At 41.0% G+C, this 18,884-nt stretch overlaps 2 protein-coding genes and 1 long non-coding RNA gene across 3 annotated transcripts in view; all 3 read right to left on the bottom strand.

The window, feature by feature from the left end:
• Window positions 1-641: 641 nt before the first annotated feature.
• On the bottom strand, window positions 642-10,477 carry LOC124999439 (NACHT, LRR and PYD domains-containing protein 12-like). The gene is made up of 8 exons (XM_047574360.1): window positions 10,410-10,477; window positions 7,486-7,607; window positions 6,626-6,819; window positions 3,996-5,931; window positions 2,596-2,769; window positions 1,440-1,616; window positions 1,159-1,217; window positions 642-670 (listed from the first exon to the last, which is right to left on the bottom strand). Exons 2-8 carry the CDS (start codon window positions 7,587-7,589, stop codon window positions 642-644), a joined length of 2,673 nt encoding a protein of 890 aa, XP_047430316.1. The 5' UTR covers window positions 7,590-7,607; window positions 10,410-10,477.
• A 145-nt stretch (window positions 10,478-10,622) lies between these two features.
• LOC124998916 lies at window positions 10,623-15,216 on the bottom strand. The gene is made up of 2 exons (XR_007111107.1): window positions 12,639-15,216; window positions 10,623-12,074 (listed from the first exon to the last, which is right to left on the bottom strand). It is a non-coding gene; the product is annotated as an uncharacterized LOC124998916 (long non-coding RNA).
• A 1,068-nt stretch (window positions 15,217-16,284) lies between these two features.
• LOC124998876 (NACHT, LRR and PYD domains-containing protein 3-like) overlaps window positions 16,285-18,884 on the bottom strand; it is a 16,192-nt gene continuing 13,592 nt past the window's right edge. Inside the window, exons 9-10 of the mRNA XM_047573507.1 lie at window positions 17,379-17,552; window positions 16,285-16,637 (exon numbers count right to left, since the gene is read on the bottom strand). Coding sequence (XP_047429463.1) covers window positions 16,628-16,637; window positions 17,379-17,552 — 184 coding nt within the window. The 3' untranslated portion in view covers window positions 16,285-16,627. The remainder of the gene's footprint in view (window positions 16,638-17,378; window positions 17,553-18,884) is intronic.

Here is an 18,884-nt window from a genome sequence, read left to right as displayed (position 1 = left end):
ATCTACAACAGTAACAGACAGTGAACTGACCTCAGAGTCTCCAGTCTACAGTCTGGACTCTCCAGAAAACCACACAGCTGCTTCACATCTAAATCCTTCAGGCTGATGTAACTCAGGTCCAGATGTTTCAGATGGGAGGGGTTGGACTTCAGAGCTGAGACCAGATAATAACAGCTGATCTCTGACAAACTGCAGCTCTTCAACCTGAATAAAGAATAAAAGATGTAGATTAAATCACTATTAATTCAGTCAGAAAGTTGAGGAGCTGGAACAGTGACTCTACAAGGACAAAGGAAACCAAACATACAGGGAACCAAAAGAAACACATCAATAAAACAGAGGAATAATGACACTACCAGAGGGGTCACTGAACGCATCCAGACAGACATGAAACGACACAACATAACCACACCAGTCAAACATCACACAACTACAACAAACACTAGTACACTCTGAGGACTAAATCAAACAACGCAACAAGTACAAAAATATATATGAGATTCCACATCAGTCAGGTAATAAAACACACATCAGGGAGACAGGAGAAAGTTCAACACAAGAAAACAAGAACATAAACAACAAGAAACAACAAGATAACTACAAATCAGCCGTAATCGACCGCTGCAAAAGAGAAAACCCCATCAAGGATTGAGGGCAAGGCCAGAGTGATCTACACAGACGAGGACAGACACCAACACTGGATCAGGGAGGAGACTAAGAGCAGGAAGTGAGGTCTGAGGAACATGAACAGAGACCAGGGAGCCTTCATGCGCTCACACACCTAGACCAACATCCTGGAGAGATGAAGGACAGTGGGAGGCGTGACCGTCTATCACAATGACAGCTGTCAAACTGACAGGATGGTCACACCTCGGTATCATCAGTTGATAAGACCATGTCACCCTACCATCAGGGACACTTCTGAGGAAGGTGGAAGTTTCCACTGAAACATGTCAAGGTACGAGTAACACCTTCCTATTATCAAAGAAATTAGTTTCTGAAGAAAATAACAGTAACACATTATTAACAGACAGTGAACTCACTCCAGAGTCTCCAGTTTACAGTCTGGACTCTCCAGAAAACCACACAGCTGCTTCACTCCTGAATCCTTCAGGTTGTTTCTACTCAGGTCCAGATGTTTCAGATGGGAGGGGTTGGACTTCAGAGCTGGTCCCAGAGAATCACAGCTGATCTCTGACAAACTGCAGTTATTCAACCTGAATAAAGAATAAAAGATGTAGATTAAATCCTGAATGATTCAGTCAGAAAGTTGAGGAGCTGGAACAGTGACTCTACAAGGACAAGAACAAAAACTAAAGAATTATTTAAAGTATTGTGTCTTTAGTTTGAGGATCAATAAAGTTATAAATGAAGATGAATTAGATTCAGTTGGTGATTAAACATATCAGATCTACAACAGTAACAGACAGTGAACTGACCCCAGAGTCTCCAGTCTACAGTCTGGACTCTCCAGAAAACCACACAGCTGCTTCACTCCCGAATCATTCAGGTCGAAGTTTCCACCCAGGTCCAGATGTTTCAGATGGGAGGGGTTGGACTTCAGAGCTGAGACCAGACAATCACAGCTGGTCTCTGACAACCTGCAGCTCCTCAACCTGAATAAAGAATAAAAGATGTAGATTAAATCCAAAAAAACGTTGAATAAGGTCAGCTTATTCAACGTTTTTTTGGATTACCATGACCTGGATGACTAAGAAACCTTCACAGACATGATGTAGATTAAACCTCCTCAGACATGTTTGTCTGACTCTGTCCTTGTGTTATTGTGGATCTTCACGTCTTCTACAGACATCATCACTTACTGACTAAACCCAGTAACATGTGACACCAGCTGTATCTTCCCTTCACTGCTTCTATTTTAGAGCAGATGTTAAAGTTTCCATGATGACTTTCAGTCTGGTGTGATGTTGGTCCCTGGTTGTGTCTCTGACATGTGAACCCTCCTCCAGTAGAGCTCTGCTACTAATTCCTGGGTGGAGGCTAAAAACCAGAGGAGACTGAGCCTTTGTATCTTTGTTGGGATGTTTGGGCCTGTGTTAGGCTGCTGTTTAGGACTCTGCTTTAACACACACCTCACCACAGCAGCTGTGTGGCTTGTCTCTGTAGCAGCCATGTCAGCTTCTGATCCACCAACATCATCACAGCTCCTAACTTCACCTTCATCCAGTTTTCCATTCACGTCTTTCTCCTCTTTCTCTGACCTGTCTCTCTCTCAGACTTTTATCTGCTCTCATCAGATCTTCATCAGCCTCATTCACATCCTCACACACTCTAGAGCCTCATCAGTCCTGACTTCATCTTCACTGACTGATGGAGCACAACATGAACCTGTGGAGGCTCACATCATCTCCCCGTCAGGACTCCACCTCTGTCCCCTTTAAACGAACCCTGCTCAAGTCTTTCACTTCTATTTGGAGCCACAAGGAAAAACTATTGTTCAGACATTTGGAAAAACACGACATAGAGAAAAAGAAGAGACTCCTTCAGATTTACTGAAAATGTATCAACTAAAGAACATTTGACAATAATGAGTGAATAAATAAAGAAAACCTCCCACAGCTCCAGTGAACTGACCTCAGAGTCTCCAGTTTACAGTTTGGACTCTCCAGTCCAGCAGACAGATGCTCCACTCTTGAATTATTCAGGTCAGTTCCGCTCAGGTCCAGCTCTGTCAGATAGGAAGGGTTGGACTTCAGAGCTGAGAACACAACTTCACAGTGAGTCTCTGAGAGTCTACATCCATTTAATCTGTGAATAGAAAACAAATAATATCTGTTGTTATATCATTTCCATTGTAGACCCAGACTGAATGAGTATGAACCAGAGTGAGGTGAGAGTCAGTCAGAATGAAGACGTCTGGTTGATGAAAACATGTCTTCAGTTTGACTCCAGAACATTTAGAATGAGTTGAACTCAGTGAACAGTTGTGGAGATGATCTCTGTTAGTGACCTACTACTGTCTCGTCCATACGCAGGAAAAACCTGACGACTGAAATCAAACTAAACACGTGACAGGAAGGAATCACCTGATCTGATCGTTGGCTTTATTTAAATAGATTCAGTTCTGCTTTCATGCTGCAGTTTCTGCAGAGCAACGTCACATGGTTTAAAAAGAGCTCATTGATTGGACGATGTAGGAGGAGAAGCCCCTCCCTCCCTCCAAACCTGGAAAAACAAGCGGTCGGTGGAAAGAAAGTGGAGAGTCAGCGGCGTTCAGTCAATTAAATCAGTTAACGCACGCTGCCTGCAAACCACACCAGAGTCTGGTTGAGCTTTCATTTATTTACTTTTAAATCTCTTTTACTTGCTGTGTTTCCTTTTTAAATGAACTACTTATTTATTCATCTCATCTCATGTTCTCAGGTCTACATATTATTTTTAGACGAGGTGACGGCTCCGTCAGGGTCTGGGCTGGTGTTCATATACTTTGGAATATTTTGTTTGTTTATTGCTTTTATTCACTCTTGTATATTTGATAAACACTGGATGAATTTTCTTTTCCTTTAGGACAAATGAAGGATTATCTGATCTTATCTTGTCTGTCTCTTCTAAATTATATCCCTTATAAAGTGGCACTTTGAGTCTGAATGAAACATCCTATACACTGACTTCAGTAGTTGATCTTTTAACACAGTGACACTGATCTGGTTTTAAATCATTAAACTATAAAATCTTCTTAACCTCTGCAGTCTTTCATTAGTTTTACCGGGTTCACATGAAGCTTTCATCACTTAAAAATAAAGAAACAGTTCATTAAAACATGAAGGATTAAACACAAACTTCTTCTCCATAAAAGCAAAAATCACAACAAAAACATTTTATACTTTCAGCATTTGAAGAAGTTTCAGAAAAAAAAGTCAACAGATGTAAATTCTTTCAGGTAAAACTAAGAACAATAATATTAAAGTAATCCTGAGAAAATCTGAGGAACTAAACTACTAATCTGACTGATTCTGTTAATGATCAGGACTCACCGAGCCTTTCTGCAGTTCCTCACAGCTGGGATCAGTCTCCGTCGTCCCCCACCTAATGTTCTGTACTGATTCAGGTCCAATTCATCCAGAACCTCCTCTGACATCTGCAGCATGTAGGCCAGAGCTGAGCAGTGGATCTCAGAGAGTTTCTTCTCTGATCTGTTCTCTGACTTCAGGAACTCTTGGATCTCCTGATGAACTGAGAGGTCGTTCATCTCCATCAGACAGTGGAAGATGTTGATGCTTCTGTCAGGAGACATTTCATCAGTGTTCATCTTCTTCAGGTTTTTGATGGTTTTCTGGATGATTTCTGGACTGTTCTCTGTCTGACCCAGCAGACCTCCTAAGAGTCTGTGGTTGGACTCCAGAGAGAGGCCATGAAGGAAGCGAACAAACAGGTCCAGGTGACCATTTTTACTCTCCAGGGATTTCTTCGTGGCTCCACACAGGAAGTCACTCAGAGGCGCCGTGGTATCATTACTATCATCATCATCATCATCATCATCATCATCATCATCATCAGCAACAACATCATTATAAAGAACAACCTCATCACTATCCAAGCTGTCACCGCGACAAATCCCCGTCGAGTAATCCAGAGACTTAGTGTTATACTGGAACTCTCTCTCCAGGAAGTTCTTCAGAACCTCTGTCTTCTTGTTGGTGTAACAGTGGAACATGTAGACTGCAGCCAGAAACTCCTGAACGCTCAGATGAACAAAGCAGTAGACTGATTTCTGGAAGATCACACTCTCTCTTTTGAAGATCTCTGTACAAACTCCTGAGTACACTGAGGCCTCTGTCACATCCAGACCACAGCGCTCCAGGTCTTCTTGGTAGAACATGATGTTTCCTTCCTCCAGATGTTCAAATGCCAACCTCCCCAGCTTAAGAAGAACTTCCCTGTCAGCCTCCGTCAGCTCCTGTGGACTCGTCTCATGTCCCTCATGGTACTTGTTCTTCTTCCTCTTTGTCTGAACTACCACAAAGTGTGAGTACATGTCAGTCAGGGTCTTGGGCAGCTCTCCTCTCTGCTCTGTAGTCAAAATGTGCTCCAGAACTGTAGCAGTGATCCAGCAGAAGACTGGGACTCCACACAGGATGTGGAGGCTCCTGGAGGTCTTGATGTGGGAGATGATTCTGCTGGACAGCTCTTCATCACTGAACCTCCTCCTGAAGTACTCCTCCTTCTGGGCGTCAGTGAAGCCTCGTACTTCTGTTACCCTGTCAACACATGTAGGAGGGATCTGATTGGCTGCTGCAGGTCTGGAAGTGATCCAGACCAGAGCCGAGGGAAGCAGGTTCCCCTTGATGAGGTTTGTCAGCAGCACGTTGACTGATACCTTCTGTGTGACATCTGACACAACCTTCCTCTTGTTGAAGTCCAGTGAAAGTCTGCTTTCATCCAGGCCGTCAAAGATGAACAAAAGTTTCCAGGCAGCCAGCTGCTCTGCTGTGACCTTCTGTAATGTTGGATGGAAAACATGGAGCAGCCTGAGAAGACTGTACTGCTCATCTTTGATCAAGTTCAGCTCCCTGAACGAAAGCACAATCACCACACTGACATCTTGGTTTTCCAAACCCTCTGCCCAGTCCAGAGTGAACTTCTGCACTGAGAAGGTTTTTCCAACGCCAGCGACGCCGTAGGTCAGAACCACTCTGAAGTGTCTCTGTTGGTCAGGTAAGGCTTTAAAGATGTCGTGGCACCTGATTGGAGTGTCATGGAGGGCCTTCATCTTGGAAGCTGTCTCCAGCTGCTCAACCTCATGTTGGGTATTAACCTCTTCTCTCTGTCCCTCTGTGATGTAGAGCTCAGTGTAGATCCTGTTGAGGAGGGTTCCTCTTCCTCTTACATCAGTTCCTTCAGTCACATGTTCACATCTCCTCCTCAGACTGATCTTATGTTCATCTAAAACCTCCTGCAGACCAACATCAGCTGGAAAGAAGAACAAACCAGAGACAGAAAGAAAAGAACAGACTTTAAACATTTTACAGAGTTCCTTGTTCTCATAATAAAACATTAGAACTGCTCTTTTTTTCTTTCAGCCTCTGAGAGAACATGTCAGTGTTTGATTGATAGTGGAGGCAGAAGACTGCTCCACTAATTAAATGATGAACAATATGTTAATGTCTTATTTTTCACAGAACATCTAAAAAAAGCTGCATTTGCTCTGGTTGTATCAGCGGCAACAGTTTAAGTAGCTGTAGTTGACTGTTAGTCTGCTTGTTGGTTTCTCAGTTGCCGCAAAGAGTAAAACAAGGCTGCTTGAAGTGGAGAAAAATAAAGATAATGATTTAAACTACATGCATCTAAACTAATACATCATTATACTGATATATGTCAAGTTTTTAATCTATTCAATGTACTGCAACTCATCAGCTACTCAGTTTCTACTGTTGTGTTGCCTACAAACTGATGTCAGCACAGCAGATTCTTTTGTGTTATTTTTCATCAAGTCTGTCTTAAGGACAAGATGTGTGTCTGTGTCATGACATTTCACTGGGAGTTCATTTAAAATGATATTTATAATGATCTTAAACCCCCCATGCTGTGAAACCCTCAGTGTGTCTGGATCCAACCAACAGGTTTCCAGTAAAGAGTCCATCAGCAGACAGATGGACAGTCTCACTTGTTCTGGGTATTTGTCCACACTGGGGACAGGAGGAGTGTCCTGATGAAGCAGACTGGTCCCAGTATGAGGTGATGCACTGTCTACAGAACCAGTGTCCACAGCTGGTAGAGACTGGATCCTTCAGGACGTCCTGACACAAAGCACAGCAGGACGGCTGCTCCTCCACAGAAACAGGACTCCACTTCCTCTCTCTGCCAACACATTTCTTCATCACTAACATCATTTACACATTGTTGGTGAAACATATCAACATTTGACTTCACTGTCCAGAAGCTCAGACGCTCATAGGGAAAAGTTTGAACTGACTTCCTTTGATTTCATCTCTCCTGCTTTCATCAGCACCAGTGAACTTCTTTTCCTGTCTGTCTGTCTTATTAAACACTGAGTGATCTACCTGAAGTTCACTGATGATACAAACTCAACACTTCCTGCAGAGACTTGACAGTAAAAGCCTTCCATCAAAGAGAGCTGGTTCTGTCCTTCACTGTTTCATCTTGAGTTAGTTCAGTCTGAACTGAGCTTAGAAGAGTCTAACACATGTTACTGACAGTGAACTGGACTGATCAGATACAGATCACACTCTAACTACACTGGCTGGTTGCTACACACTGACTATGGGAGGAGGAGAAAACTGCAGCTCAGTCCATCCACTAGTAGCCATCTGGAAATCTGTACACGCTTCAACATTAGGACAAATATATCTGAACATTGATGAGTGGACGTTCTGAAATGGAGGTTCTCAGGTGTTTTACTACACAAATACCATCAGTACTTCCTGGTTCTAAACCCAGACTAGGTTCTTACCTACCTGCACTAAAATAAATCAGTCATAAATGAGATAGAAGTAATTCTCTTACTGTTTGTCTGAGGGTCCAGGTTCTTCACTAAATTCTGGAGGAAGACTTTTGGACCGATCACTCTTCATAGACAGATGGCTGGATGCTGTAGACTCTTTCTCCATCTTCTGACTTCAGTCAGTCTGAGAGGTAAACCAGTAACACTCAGTGAGTTTACATCAACTTCAGATACAGTCAGTCCTCTCCAGTCACATGATTTCTCTACAGTCATTAAACCATTAAAAATCAAAGTCTTTCTAGCTATGATAGAGTAATACAAGCTAACTATGAGTGAATGGACAAACTGACCTGAAACCAGTTCACTATCAACATTGCTAAATGTGTTTAAAGATTTCCATTTCCTTGATTGATTCCTTTCACTTTGATTAGTTTGATTTGACCAATGACTTGTAGCCAAACCTGTTCTACTTGATTTTAGAAGTATGGATCCTTTCAAAGACTACAAAGGGAATTCCTACATTTTCCTCCATGAACAGAATGAGGAAGCTCACGTATTCTAACTAATTCTTTAGATTCAGAATCAGCTTTGAAAGACACACTGGTTCATTTTGTAACTCAGACTAGTAAACCACAGAACATATTCTCTTCACTTACTACCAACTTCTTCTGGAAACAAATGGAAGAATCCAATCACAAACTAATGAACTCAGATCACAGGTTGATGGAATATACGTAGCAGGAAAATCTGAACACGATTTTCACAATGGAAACATGATGAACACACAAAGTAGAGTTTAGGAAAACTGAGGAGTTCATGAAATAAAAACTAAATTACTTCATGTAAAAACCATATGACGTCTAAATGAGGACTTGCAGGCTAAGGGATAGTTTAGAATCTACAACTGCAGTGATGCTGATGCTGCATTTGACTCTAACTAAAGAAATAACAACTGAATTCAAAGGACCGTCCCTGAGAAGACTATGCAGTACAACTATTCATAATCCATGGCTCATGAAGGCCATATTAAAATACATCAATCACAAAATAAATTATATAAAAAACCCAAATGCTAATAATTAAAATCAATAAATCAATGACAGAAACAGACTAACTCATATTAGAAAGAAGAAGAGTAATCATTTTGTAGAAGTTCTAAATGCAGGCAATGTTGATTTCGTGTTTTCAGTTTTAATATAAATATAAAATGAATATTAAACATTACCCGGTATGAGCGCAGGCTGAGAATGGCGGGGTCATGATTGGATCAATACCCTGTCAGTCAGTCATGCTACCTTACGTGTGAATCTTAGAAACACACAACCCTCTGATATCCAATCAGTGTCACCATGTCTGCCGGAGGGTTACCAAAGGTCGTCCAATATGGTTTTCTGAATTACCAACACAAAGTGAAACGACGGACATTTAGCTAACGTTGCTAATGTTTAGCTAACGTTCCGACCCGTTCATCATGATTTATGAATTAGCAACAGCGGGGTAAATGGGCTAAATGACATGCCAGCCAACTCAGAATCATTACGTTTTTAATTAATTAATTAATAATTAATGATACATGTTTGTAGAACAATAAACGATGGTTGTACAGCCATGTTGTACAGTAGCCACGTTCAGGCTGATCTCACTGTAAGTGTCAGTCACCCTCATGGCGCCTAACTGTGGAAACTGGCGGCAGAAAACTGCCCAGATTTGATCGAGAAACACTGACTCCAGTCTGATTGTACTTATATTATCAGACAACTCTGCATTGACTGTGAGACTCACAGGCTTTCAAGCCAAAATTTGGTTAAAATTGAGTAAATTAAGTAAATAAGATTTTAAAGTCGATTGAATACTGTTTGAGATGGACTAAATTAAGTACTGGTTTAAAAATGGAGTAGTTACAAGCTAAAAAAAAAAACAAGTAATATTGCTTAAAAACAGATTATGACATAAATAGGGCTTTAAAACTTAGCAAAGTAAGTATATATAATTTAAAATAGAATAAATATATGTTAAAACAGTACATGAAATAAATAGGATTTTAAAATTGTGAATTGCAAGGCAACTAAAATATTTCAAATGACTAAATTGAAAAAAAAATCAGTAATTACAATGCAAATCAAGTTGGATAAATTGGCCAGTGAAGTTAAGTGAAAGTTACTAATATCTTGTCTTTTCACTTTATTAAGATCAGATTGTGCAGGTAAAATAAGGTGACTTGACTTGACTTGACTTGAATTGCCCAAGAAAAAATGACCTGGGACTTACTTGAGACTTGAAAGTTGAGACTTGATGAAGACTTGATAAAATCATCATGAACATGTTCCAAGTTCAAACTCAGCTGGAACCCACAAAATCTCCAGTGAAACTCTGAAAGGTGTTGCCAGTGTAATAACTGCAGCCCTTACTTACTGCATTAATCTGTCTCTACTTTCTGGAGTAGTAACACAAGCAGAGACAACTGCACGACTTCCACCAGTTTTCACATGTGGAGATAAGAACCATTTGAGCAACTAGCGTCCACTCTCCATCCTGACAACTCTCTCCAAGGCTCTGGAAAGACGAGTCTACAATAGACTTAGCAGCTATCTGGACAAGCTAAATGCTATAGTCCCATCCCAGTATGGATTCAGAAAGAAAATACTACATACACGGCAGTGTTTGATCTAACTGATAAAATCAATGACACAGTTGATACAGGTGATTATGGTATTGGTATCTTTTAGACTTGTCTAAAGCATTTGACACCATCAACATTGACGTCCTAATCAATAAATAATAAACACTTTGGTATCAGAGGCCTACACTAGATTCATAGTCATTGGTTTGAAAGACATTAATATGTTTATGTAAATCACCAGGAATCAGCTGATTCATCACAAGTTGGTGTGAATGTTTGAATCAAACTGTTGAGAAGAAGAAGAAGAAGAAGAAGAAGAAGAAGAAGAAGAAGAAGAAGAAGAAGAAGAAGAACGTTAACACTCACCCTGCTTCAGACCTCAGTGTTCCTCTAAATGGAGTCTGAACTGACTACACACTTGAATTGAATTCCGCCTCTCTTCTCCATTTACAGGAAAGCAGGGGAGTTTATCTCTGGGTGTGGATCAGACTTTGTACCTGGTGTGTTTATGAGTGCTGCTCTCAGCTTTAACTAAAGGGTTTTTATTGAAGATATTATCTCTTTATGTGCATGCTGTGATCAGGTGTTCAAGGTTCTTTATTGTCATTGTCAAATGATTCACATACAAACACTACTAGTTTCTCTGGTTCAGGAGCACACAAACATAAAGAATATAAAATATAAAGACAGATATAAAGAAAGAGCATAGAGCAGTAGATGGTCTTTGTCATATTGTTCATGAGTCTCTCAGCTCCTGGAAAGAGGCTCTACAGCTTCTCCCTTAATGTGAAGGGGAGAGTGAATGTGGTCACCTCTCCTGAAGTCCACCACCATCTCCTTTGTTTTCACCACATAAATATGGAGATTGTTCTACCTTCATGTAGGACAAAAGAAAACATTGAGAAAATGTAAAAATTCAAAGCAACATGATGCAAGAGATTTGAGTTTTCTCAACTTTCGCTGTTGTTGACTGAACTAAGATTTTTAAGTTTTGTCAAGAGTTCTACCAACTTGATCTTCTTGTTCTCCTTGTGAGGATAATACTGTGAGGCTAATAAAGAACCTCTTGATTGAATTCCATGTATTTCTATCTTCACCAAATGCATTTTTTTTAGATTTTTTTATTTTTTTTTGAATAAACTTAGAATTATTCCTTTAGTGTCATATACTCCTAGATTCCCCGAACACAATTATTCTTGATTAATGCCATATTTGTAAAAAACAAACAAACCGAGTGTCACACCGCGGTGAGGTCATCTTGGGTTTTTGTCCTTTCTCCATGTTTTGTCTCGTCACTTCCTGTTTTATTATGAAGAGTAACTCTCCTCTTGTTTCAGGTCACTTGTCCTTCCTCATGTGTCACCGGTCTGATCGTCTTCCCTGATCCCTGGTTACTTCCACCCGTTCCCCATCACCTCCATGTGTTCAAATAGTCTGGGACTCCCTTGTCTTGTGCCAGAGTGTTCGTGTTAGTCTTGTGTGTTCACCTTAGCCTTGCTAGGGTTGCTATTTGGATGGTGCCCTGTTATGATTCTAAAGAGAGTTCTTCCTTCTGTAAGTTTTTTCATGTATATTTCCTTGTTATTGACTTCGGCCCTTTTACTTTAGTTTAGTTAGATTTTTAGTTTAGATTTTCCTAGAAGTGGTTTTTCAGAGGCAGTTTTTTAGAGCTGACTTTATCTTCCTTGCCTTGAGTTTTTGTACCTGAACCTTATTAAAAACTGTTTAAACTGTTTAAACCATTTCCTGCATCTGTGTCCTGTGTCCTTGTCTGGTCGTGACATCAAGTACGTGGTTTCCTGTGCACGTTTGGCATCAGTGTGTATTTTAAGGAATAGAAACACTTGCCAGTATGAAAATGTATCATGTTCCATTGTTGCACTGATTTTTTTCTTTTTCTTTTTTGAGAATTGGAGATCCAACACAGGTTAAAAAAGAAAAAAAAGAAAAAGTATATTGTTCTGGACTCTTTTTCTTTCAATTCCAGTAAAGACAACTCAGTCTTATACATACTAACAGGCTGTGCCACATCTGTAAAAAAACACACAACAAAGACATACTGTTTAACTGGGACAACCTTCTTCCAGGCCATCGTTAGCTTAATAGCATTAGCCTAATGGCATAACTACTGACCTACTATTAAAGAATCAATACAATAGCAATATGTTGAATGAATGAGAACACATATTAAAGGCCAAGGAGACCAACTTTACATGACTGTAAACTACAAACAACAACAAACCCTACAACAGGCTGAAGAAGAAAAGATTACCTGCAAAGCTTCCAAGTGTTATGCACTGTTTAGGGCAGACAGAAGCCCAAATAGGTATGACAAGGCTGGAATGATGTGTAGGACGATGTCCCATTCCAACACAACTATGATGTTATGAGTTAAGAGGTTGAGAACTCCATTACCCAGCATGCCACAGTAGTTATGAGCATGTGCAGTGACCCGCTTAGCGGTGGTTGCATGTAGCCATGCTGGTAGCTCCGGACTGTCATGATTTATGCTAGCTGTTAAGTAAAGCTGAACAAGACCAGCTATCACGCCTCGTCTGCTTATTAGAAGATAAAGGAAGACAACACAACAACCACCTGGTCTCACACAGCATGTTCATTATGTTGTAGGGCCCAGAGGATGGAAACAGATGCACCTTGAAACACTGGTGGCAAAGAGTCAGTGTCCTGAGGAAGAAGAACAGATGAATAATATGAAGCAACAGCAGCAAAAGTGAAGTAATAGCTAAGAAGAGATTCAATAGTTTAGAAGTAGAACTGGTGAAGAGGAGGGTGATTTGCAGTATATGGTCTTCTTGTTGTTTTTCTCTTCTGTCCCTGTTTTTGGGTGCGTGGACAAAGTTGAAAGGTTATTTTCCAGATGTCAGCTCATAAAACTAACTAGACGTGAGATAAGGTTTCTTTGTTTGGGAACAGGGCTTCTGTTGGAGCTGAAAGAGGGGATTCAATGATTGGCTGGAAGCTCTCTCAGATTCAGCAAGAGTTTTTGACAATGTTCTTTCTTGTAATAAAGCTTTTTTAAATGCAAGAGAAGACTTGTCAGCAGTGATCATTTCTTTCTTCAGCACATCAATACACAACAATGTCGTGTGAAGAGTGACAAAGGGGCTGAAATATTGTCTTTTTCCTGCAGTTACTATTACTTACCAAGTCTTCTTTCTTATTCTGTAAAAGGTGCAGAAATATAAAAAGCCTGATGTCTGACAGAGCATGAAATGCAACATTAACTTCTATGTGACAACCACAGTACGACACAAACAGTGTCATGCCAGCAGCCAAACTATCTACCATTGGACATTACTGTAATACTGCAGCGTTAGGGTTTAACAAGTTACTGAACAAACAAAAACAAGTAGAAAAGATAAAGAGAGAATCATGAATGACTGCAGACTGAACCTCAGTATCATCAGTGTCTGCTCCTGTCCTTTTCTGGTTGCTGCGTTCCTTTCACTTCACGTGTCATTATAATGATTTTTATACCCAAGCTGCAGCAGCCTTGACGTTGGTCTCCAGTGGACACCTGTGGGAGTTACAATACTGAGCAATTTAGCAGCAGCAGACATGCAGTAAAAAAGTCAGACTTCACTAACATGATTTAAACTGATGAAAGTAAAAACTCTGAGCTTATACCTGCTGGAGAAAACTATTGTCAGCTTCCACAAGTGTCTGAACACCTGTGACAAACCAGGTTAAAATCCACACTTTTCCACCCACAAACTGTCCAACGGATGCACACGTCCAGCAGAAAGTCATTAAAACTGGTTCAGACTGGTTCAGGCAACGTATGGGCATGTGCATATGAGCAACCATGGAGGTGGCCCAACTCAACTCAGAAAACTGCAGCAGCATCATGTTCACACTTCCTCCTTCCTGTGTTGTATAGTTCAACTCTCAGCTCATATGTCAATGTACATTCAAACTATTCATTTAAGCAGATAACCAGAATACAGCCGTATATTGGCCATGTTGATTACAGCAAAGACAAGATGTGATATGGTTTGAAACAACAGGAAGTGTTTTGAACAGCTTTGTTATCAGGTAGTGTAAAGGAGGTACTGGAATAAGATCTCTGAATGAAGTGATGGACTGTTATGATTCTATATATCTACAATCTCCACAGGGTGTGAACAGGTGTGACCAGAATGGCATCTGATGATGCTAATGATGACCTCACTCTTTGACGACCATGCACTCGTTTATTTTCTGATGCTTGTTGATTATGGTTTCTACATAGAATAATTAAAGAGAAACATGAACTGAAATGAATGATATGTATACTTTTTAAACAGAAAATACGGCAGCGAACATACTGTATATAATATTAATTTCAATAAAGAAATATCAACATAATAACACGATCGATAATACACATTCCTGATAAACAAAGTACGCTGATAAGCGTCTAACAGATGAATAACGCCACTAACGGTGCCAGTAATTACCACATGAAGATTTCACCACAGCGTATATAACTTACCCAGGTCGAATGATAATTCAATTCAATTCAGTCCTCAGTGCATCGTCCCCCTGCAGCCTCGGCCTATAGCAGCATCACTAAGGGATGGTTAAGTCCAGCTCTAACTATAAGCTTTGTCTAAAAGGAAAGTCTTAGTCCTGACCTTAAACGTAGAGACTGTGTCTGCCTCCAGAACCCAAACTGGGAGCTGGTTCCACAGGAGAGGAGCCTGATAGCTGAAGGTTCTACCTCCCATTCTACTTTTAGAACCTCTAGGAACCAGCAGGAAGATAGAACTTTCCTGGGCTGATATGGTTCTATGAGGTCTGAGATCAGATGGAGCGACGCCTTTAAGGGCCTTGGATGGAAGGAGGAGGATTTAAATTCTATTCTGGATTTTACAGGGAGCTAAAGAAGAGAAGTTTAAAGTGGAGTAATATGATCTCTCTGGCTGATTCCCATCATTGCTCTCTCTGCAGCATTTTGAATCAGCTGGAGGATTTTTACAGAGCTATTTGGATCAAGCTGATGATAATGAATGACATTATTCCAGCCTGGAAGAAACTAATGAAACAAACAGTGACAGGAAACACAGAGTGGGAACAAAAACACCAGCTGACACACTGACAAGCTGCTGGAAGCCTTTTTATCTCCACTAGAGGGCGACATTACCAAGTAGGCGGTGCACTACTTGTGCACTGGGTTCAACCATTGTGTCAATAATAACTGCTGCTGTGAAGAGAACAATTGTCAGACTGAATGTTGACCATCAGCTAGTTTCTCCTGTTGATTTAAACCTTGTTGTACAGATGGAACATTGGCTGTGGATTATTCTTGCTGCTCTTTTCTTTGGTAAGATAGAAAGCTCAACATGTTTCCTCTTCACACACTTGAACACATTTAAAGCTGCTGATTGTTGTCCTTGAATCAATCATCTTTATTGATTCGTCTCTTCCTCTGCATGTTCTGTTCTTCCCCAGAGTGTAAAGGAGAAGACAAAGTGATCCAGACACCAGGAGATGTCATTGCTACTGAAGGAGACACTCTCACACTCAACTGCACTTTTAAGGCCAGTGGAGGAACCGACTATTTGTTCTGGTACAAACAAGAAGTGAATGGTTTTCCAAAGTACATGCTTCAACGATACACGGGAGCAAAAGATAATCCTTCAACTGGAGAGATATTTGATGCTAAAATCGTCCAGAACTCAGTTCCTCTGAAGATCCAGAAGCTTCATGTGTCTGACTCTGCTGTGTACTACTGTGCTCTGAGGCCCACAGTGACAGGAAACACCAAAACTCTGAACAAAAACCTTTGGAGCAAAGACAACACAATACTCCACAACATCCACTAGAGGGAGCTACACTCTGTTCAGCCACTGATTTCTGACTCATTGGACTGAGGACAAAGACAACAAAGAAATGAAGTAGTTGACATCTGAGACAGAGCTGCTGTTGAAGCAGAGAAGAATTTGATTGGTTGAGTTGAAGTCAAGCTGTAACTGGCCCCGCCCACTCAACATCATCAGCTCATCCAATGACATTATTTCTTCCTCATTCTACTCTGGTGGAAGAACTTTGTTGATGTGCTGTCTGTCTGGCTTTAATAACTCCAAAGACATGTTGCTTTACCTCTTTTTGCTTCTTTCTCACATTATAGGTGAGTTGAAGAACAGGGATTCAAGTTTTGTTGAAGCTGCTGCATTAACCAGAGACACAGACTGCACTTCACAACTCTTCTTTCTTTTCCACACAGGGTCATGTAGGGTTGGATTTATTTCCTTTAATAATAAAAACCTCCATTTAAAAACTGCATCTTGTGTTTACTTGTGTTCTTTGTCTCATATTTAAATTTGTTCAATGATCTGAAACATTTAGGTGACAAACAGTAAAACTAATAAATCCTGAAGGATCCAAACTCTTTTTCACACCACTGTATCAGAGTCAGTATAACTGAACACTGGCTACATCACTGGGAGAAGAATGTTTGTGACTGAGCTGCTCAATTCTTGATCAACATCAGCATTTATCTGCAGTCAGAGTCTCTGTCCACACAAGCTGCTGCTGCTTCACCCTCTGGATCATCAGGACACAGCTCATCCTCCTGTTTATCACCTCCACCTGTAGAGAGGAGGAGAAAGAAGAGAGGAGGTGAAGGAGTGTTTCCCTTCATCATCACATCCAGTAGAAAGAGCAGCAGGGACTTGAGTCCTGTTCAGAGCAGCAGTGGAGCAGCTGTGGAGCTCAGCCAGCTTCCTTTCAGCTTCATGTTAACGTGTTGGAGTGAACACACACAGACCTGCAGAGACTTTTAGCATCAAGTCTGTTTCCTCTGCACATTTCACTAAGAAACTGCTGAGAGTCCTGAACGCTTCATTACTGCACCAACACTTTAGTGATGGATTTACTGCTGCTCCATGGAAACAAAGATCAGCTGACTAAGAAACTCATGGTTACTAAATGTAATGCTGCTTCTGTGATGTGCAGGCTTCAGTCAGACTGATCTCAGAGCTGTGATCAGTTGTTGATCAGATGTGATGAATGACCACCACTGTCTCTATACATCTTGGAAGGCTGTCAGCTGGAATCCAGCTTTATTTCCTGGACACATCAACACAACAACAACAGTCGTCTTCACATCAACTCAAACACATGATCACAACAAGCTTCTGGCTCATCTGATTGGCTGACTGTTGTCTCTCTCTCTGTCTTTCTGTCCAATCCTGAAGCCTGTCTCCATTCTCCTCTCACAGCTTCACTGAGAAGCTGCAGGTTTACAGGAAACACTGGATCTTTGATACTAACTGTGTTTAGGACGATACTGATGAAAGGAGCATGGACTGACTGGAACCCTCTACTCACCTCAGAGTCTTCAGTTTATAGTCTGGACTCTCCCGAAGATCAAGAAGCTGATTCACATCTGAATCCTTCAGCTTGTTTCCACTCAGGACCAGGTGTTTCAGATGGGAGGGGTTGGACTTCAGAGCTGAGACCAGAGAATCACAGCTGATCTTTGACAAACTGCAGCTGTTCAACCTGAATAAAGAATAAAAGATGTAGATTAAACCCTGAATGATTCAGTCAGAAAGTTGAGGAGCTGGAACAGTGACTCTACAAGGACAAGAACAAAAACTAAAGAGTTATCAGGGCTACAGGGCAACGCTCGGGCCCTATTGTTATCCCACGTGTTTCTTCTTATTTATCATTCTTCATCTTCCTTCCTTTGTTCGTCCCTTATATATGAAAACGTGCGGTTCTATCGGGATCAGTGTGTTATTACTTTTCTTTACGAAATACGAACTGCGACAAATGTCCCATTGGAAATGAATGGGACGGACCAAAAAAAGAACCCAAACACACAGTTTATCAAAGGTCTACTGCTCAGGCAAACTTTCACCTACAGACTTCATTTAAACTTTAAAATGTAGACACAAGCCTTGTGTGTTGGTGTATTATCATCTTGGTTTGATAGGTCTTATCGTTGTTGATCAATCACTGTTCAATGACCATGATCTTTTTCCAAAAATCTGGTGTTAGAGTGCGGAATGTTGCTACTTAGAGTGAGAGAACGTGTGTGAAATCGCCTGAAACTTTTCTCTTTCCACGCTCGTCCCGGCCACAATTTACACACTAGACACATGATGTTTTCCACAGTTCTAAACAAACTTGTTGTGTCTCTCACAATGTGCTCAGCAAAGCAGTGAGATTTACAGAATTTAAACTGTGAGCCTCTGTTCGTGGTAAAGTACCTGTCTGCTCTCCATTCACTCCAATGCAAAGATTTTCTGAGAGAAGGAGAAGGACCTTTGTCTTTAACTCGTGAATGTGTCCAAAATATTTACTCTACAAGGACAAAAAACATATCAAAGTCTTCAGGAAGGTCTTACGACGCCCACGGTCTGCTTGTTTTTCTGATACGAGCTACCGTTTTGTCACAGTGAGCCCAAATGTGAGACCAGTGAAAAGGAGGAAATCTGGCTCTTTTCTGTGTCTCTGCTGTTAATGCAGCTGATCCCTGTGTCCCACACACACACACACACACACACACACACACACACACACACACACACACACACTCACACACACGCACACAGACATCCTCACAAACACACACACACACACATACACACACACACACACACACATACACACACACATACACACACAGATATCCTCACAAACACACATACACACACACACACTCACACACACACACACAGATATCCTCACAAACACACACAAACACACACACACACATATATCCTCACAAACACACACACACACACACACACACACACTACCTGTGCTAACTCCCATGTCAACACACACAGTATCCTCGGCATTAGCTCCCGTAGCTCTTTCAAAATT

The sequence above is a fragment of the Mugil cephalus genome, chromosome 21, assembly GCF_022458985.1.
Source record: "Mugil cephalus isolate CIBA_MC_2020 chromosome 21, CIBA_Mcephalus_1.1, whole genome shotgun sequence".
Lineage (NCBI taxonomy): Eukaryota > Metazoa > Chordata > Actinopteri > Mugiliformes > Mugilidae > Mugil > Mugil cephalus.
Note: the sequence above shows the minus strand (reverse complement) of the source record. Positions and strands in the feature narration are given on the sequence as shown.

Coding starts and splice junctions, on each gene's coding strand:
- LOC124999439 (XM_047574360.1), bottom strand. CDS start 7,589: ATGGAGAAAGAGTCTACAGCATCCAGCCATCTGTCTATGAAGAGTGAT. Junction 6,820..7,485: donor CCTGGACCCTCAGACAAACA/GTAAGAGAATTA, acceptor ATGTGTTGGCAG/AGAGAGGAAGTGGAGTCCTG. Junction 2,770..3,995: donor AGGAACTGCAGAAAGGCTCG/GTGAGTCCTGAT, acceptor TTCTATTCACAG/ATTAAATGGATGTAGACTCT.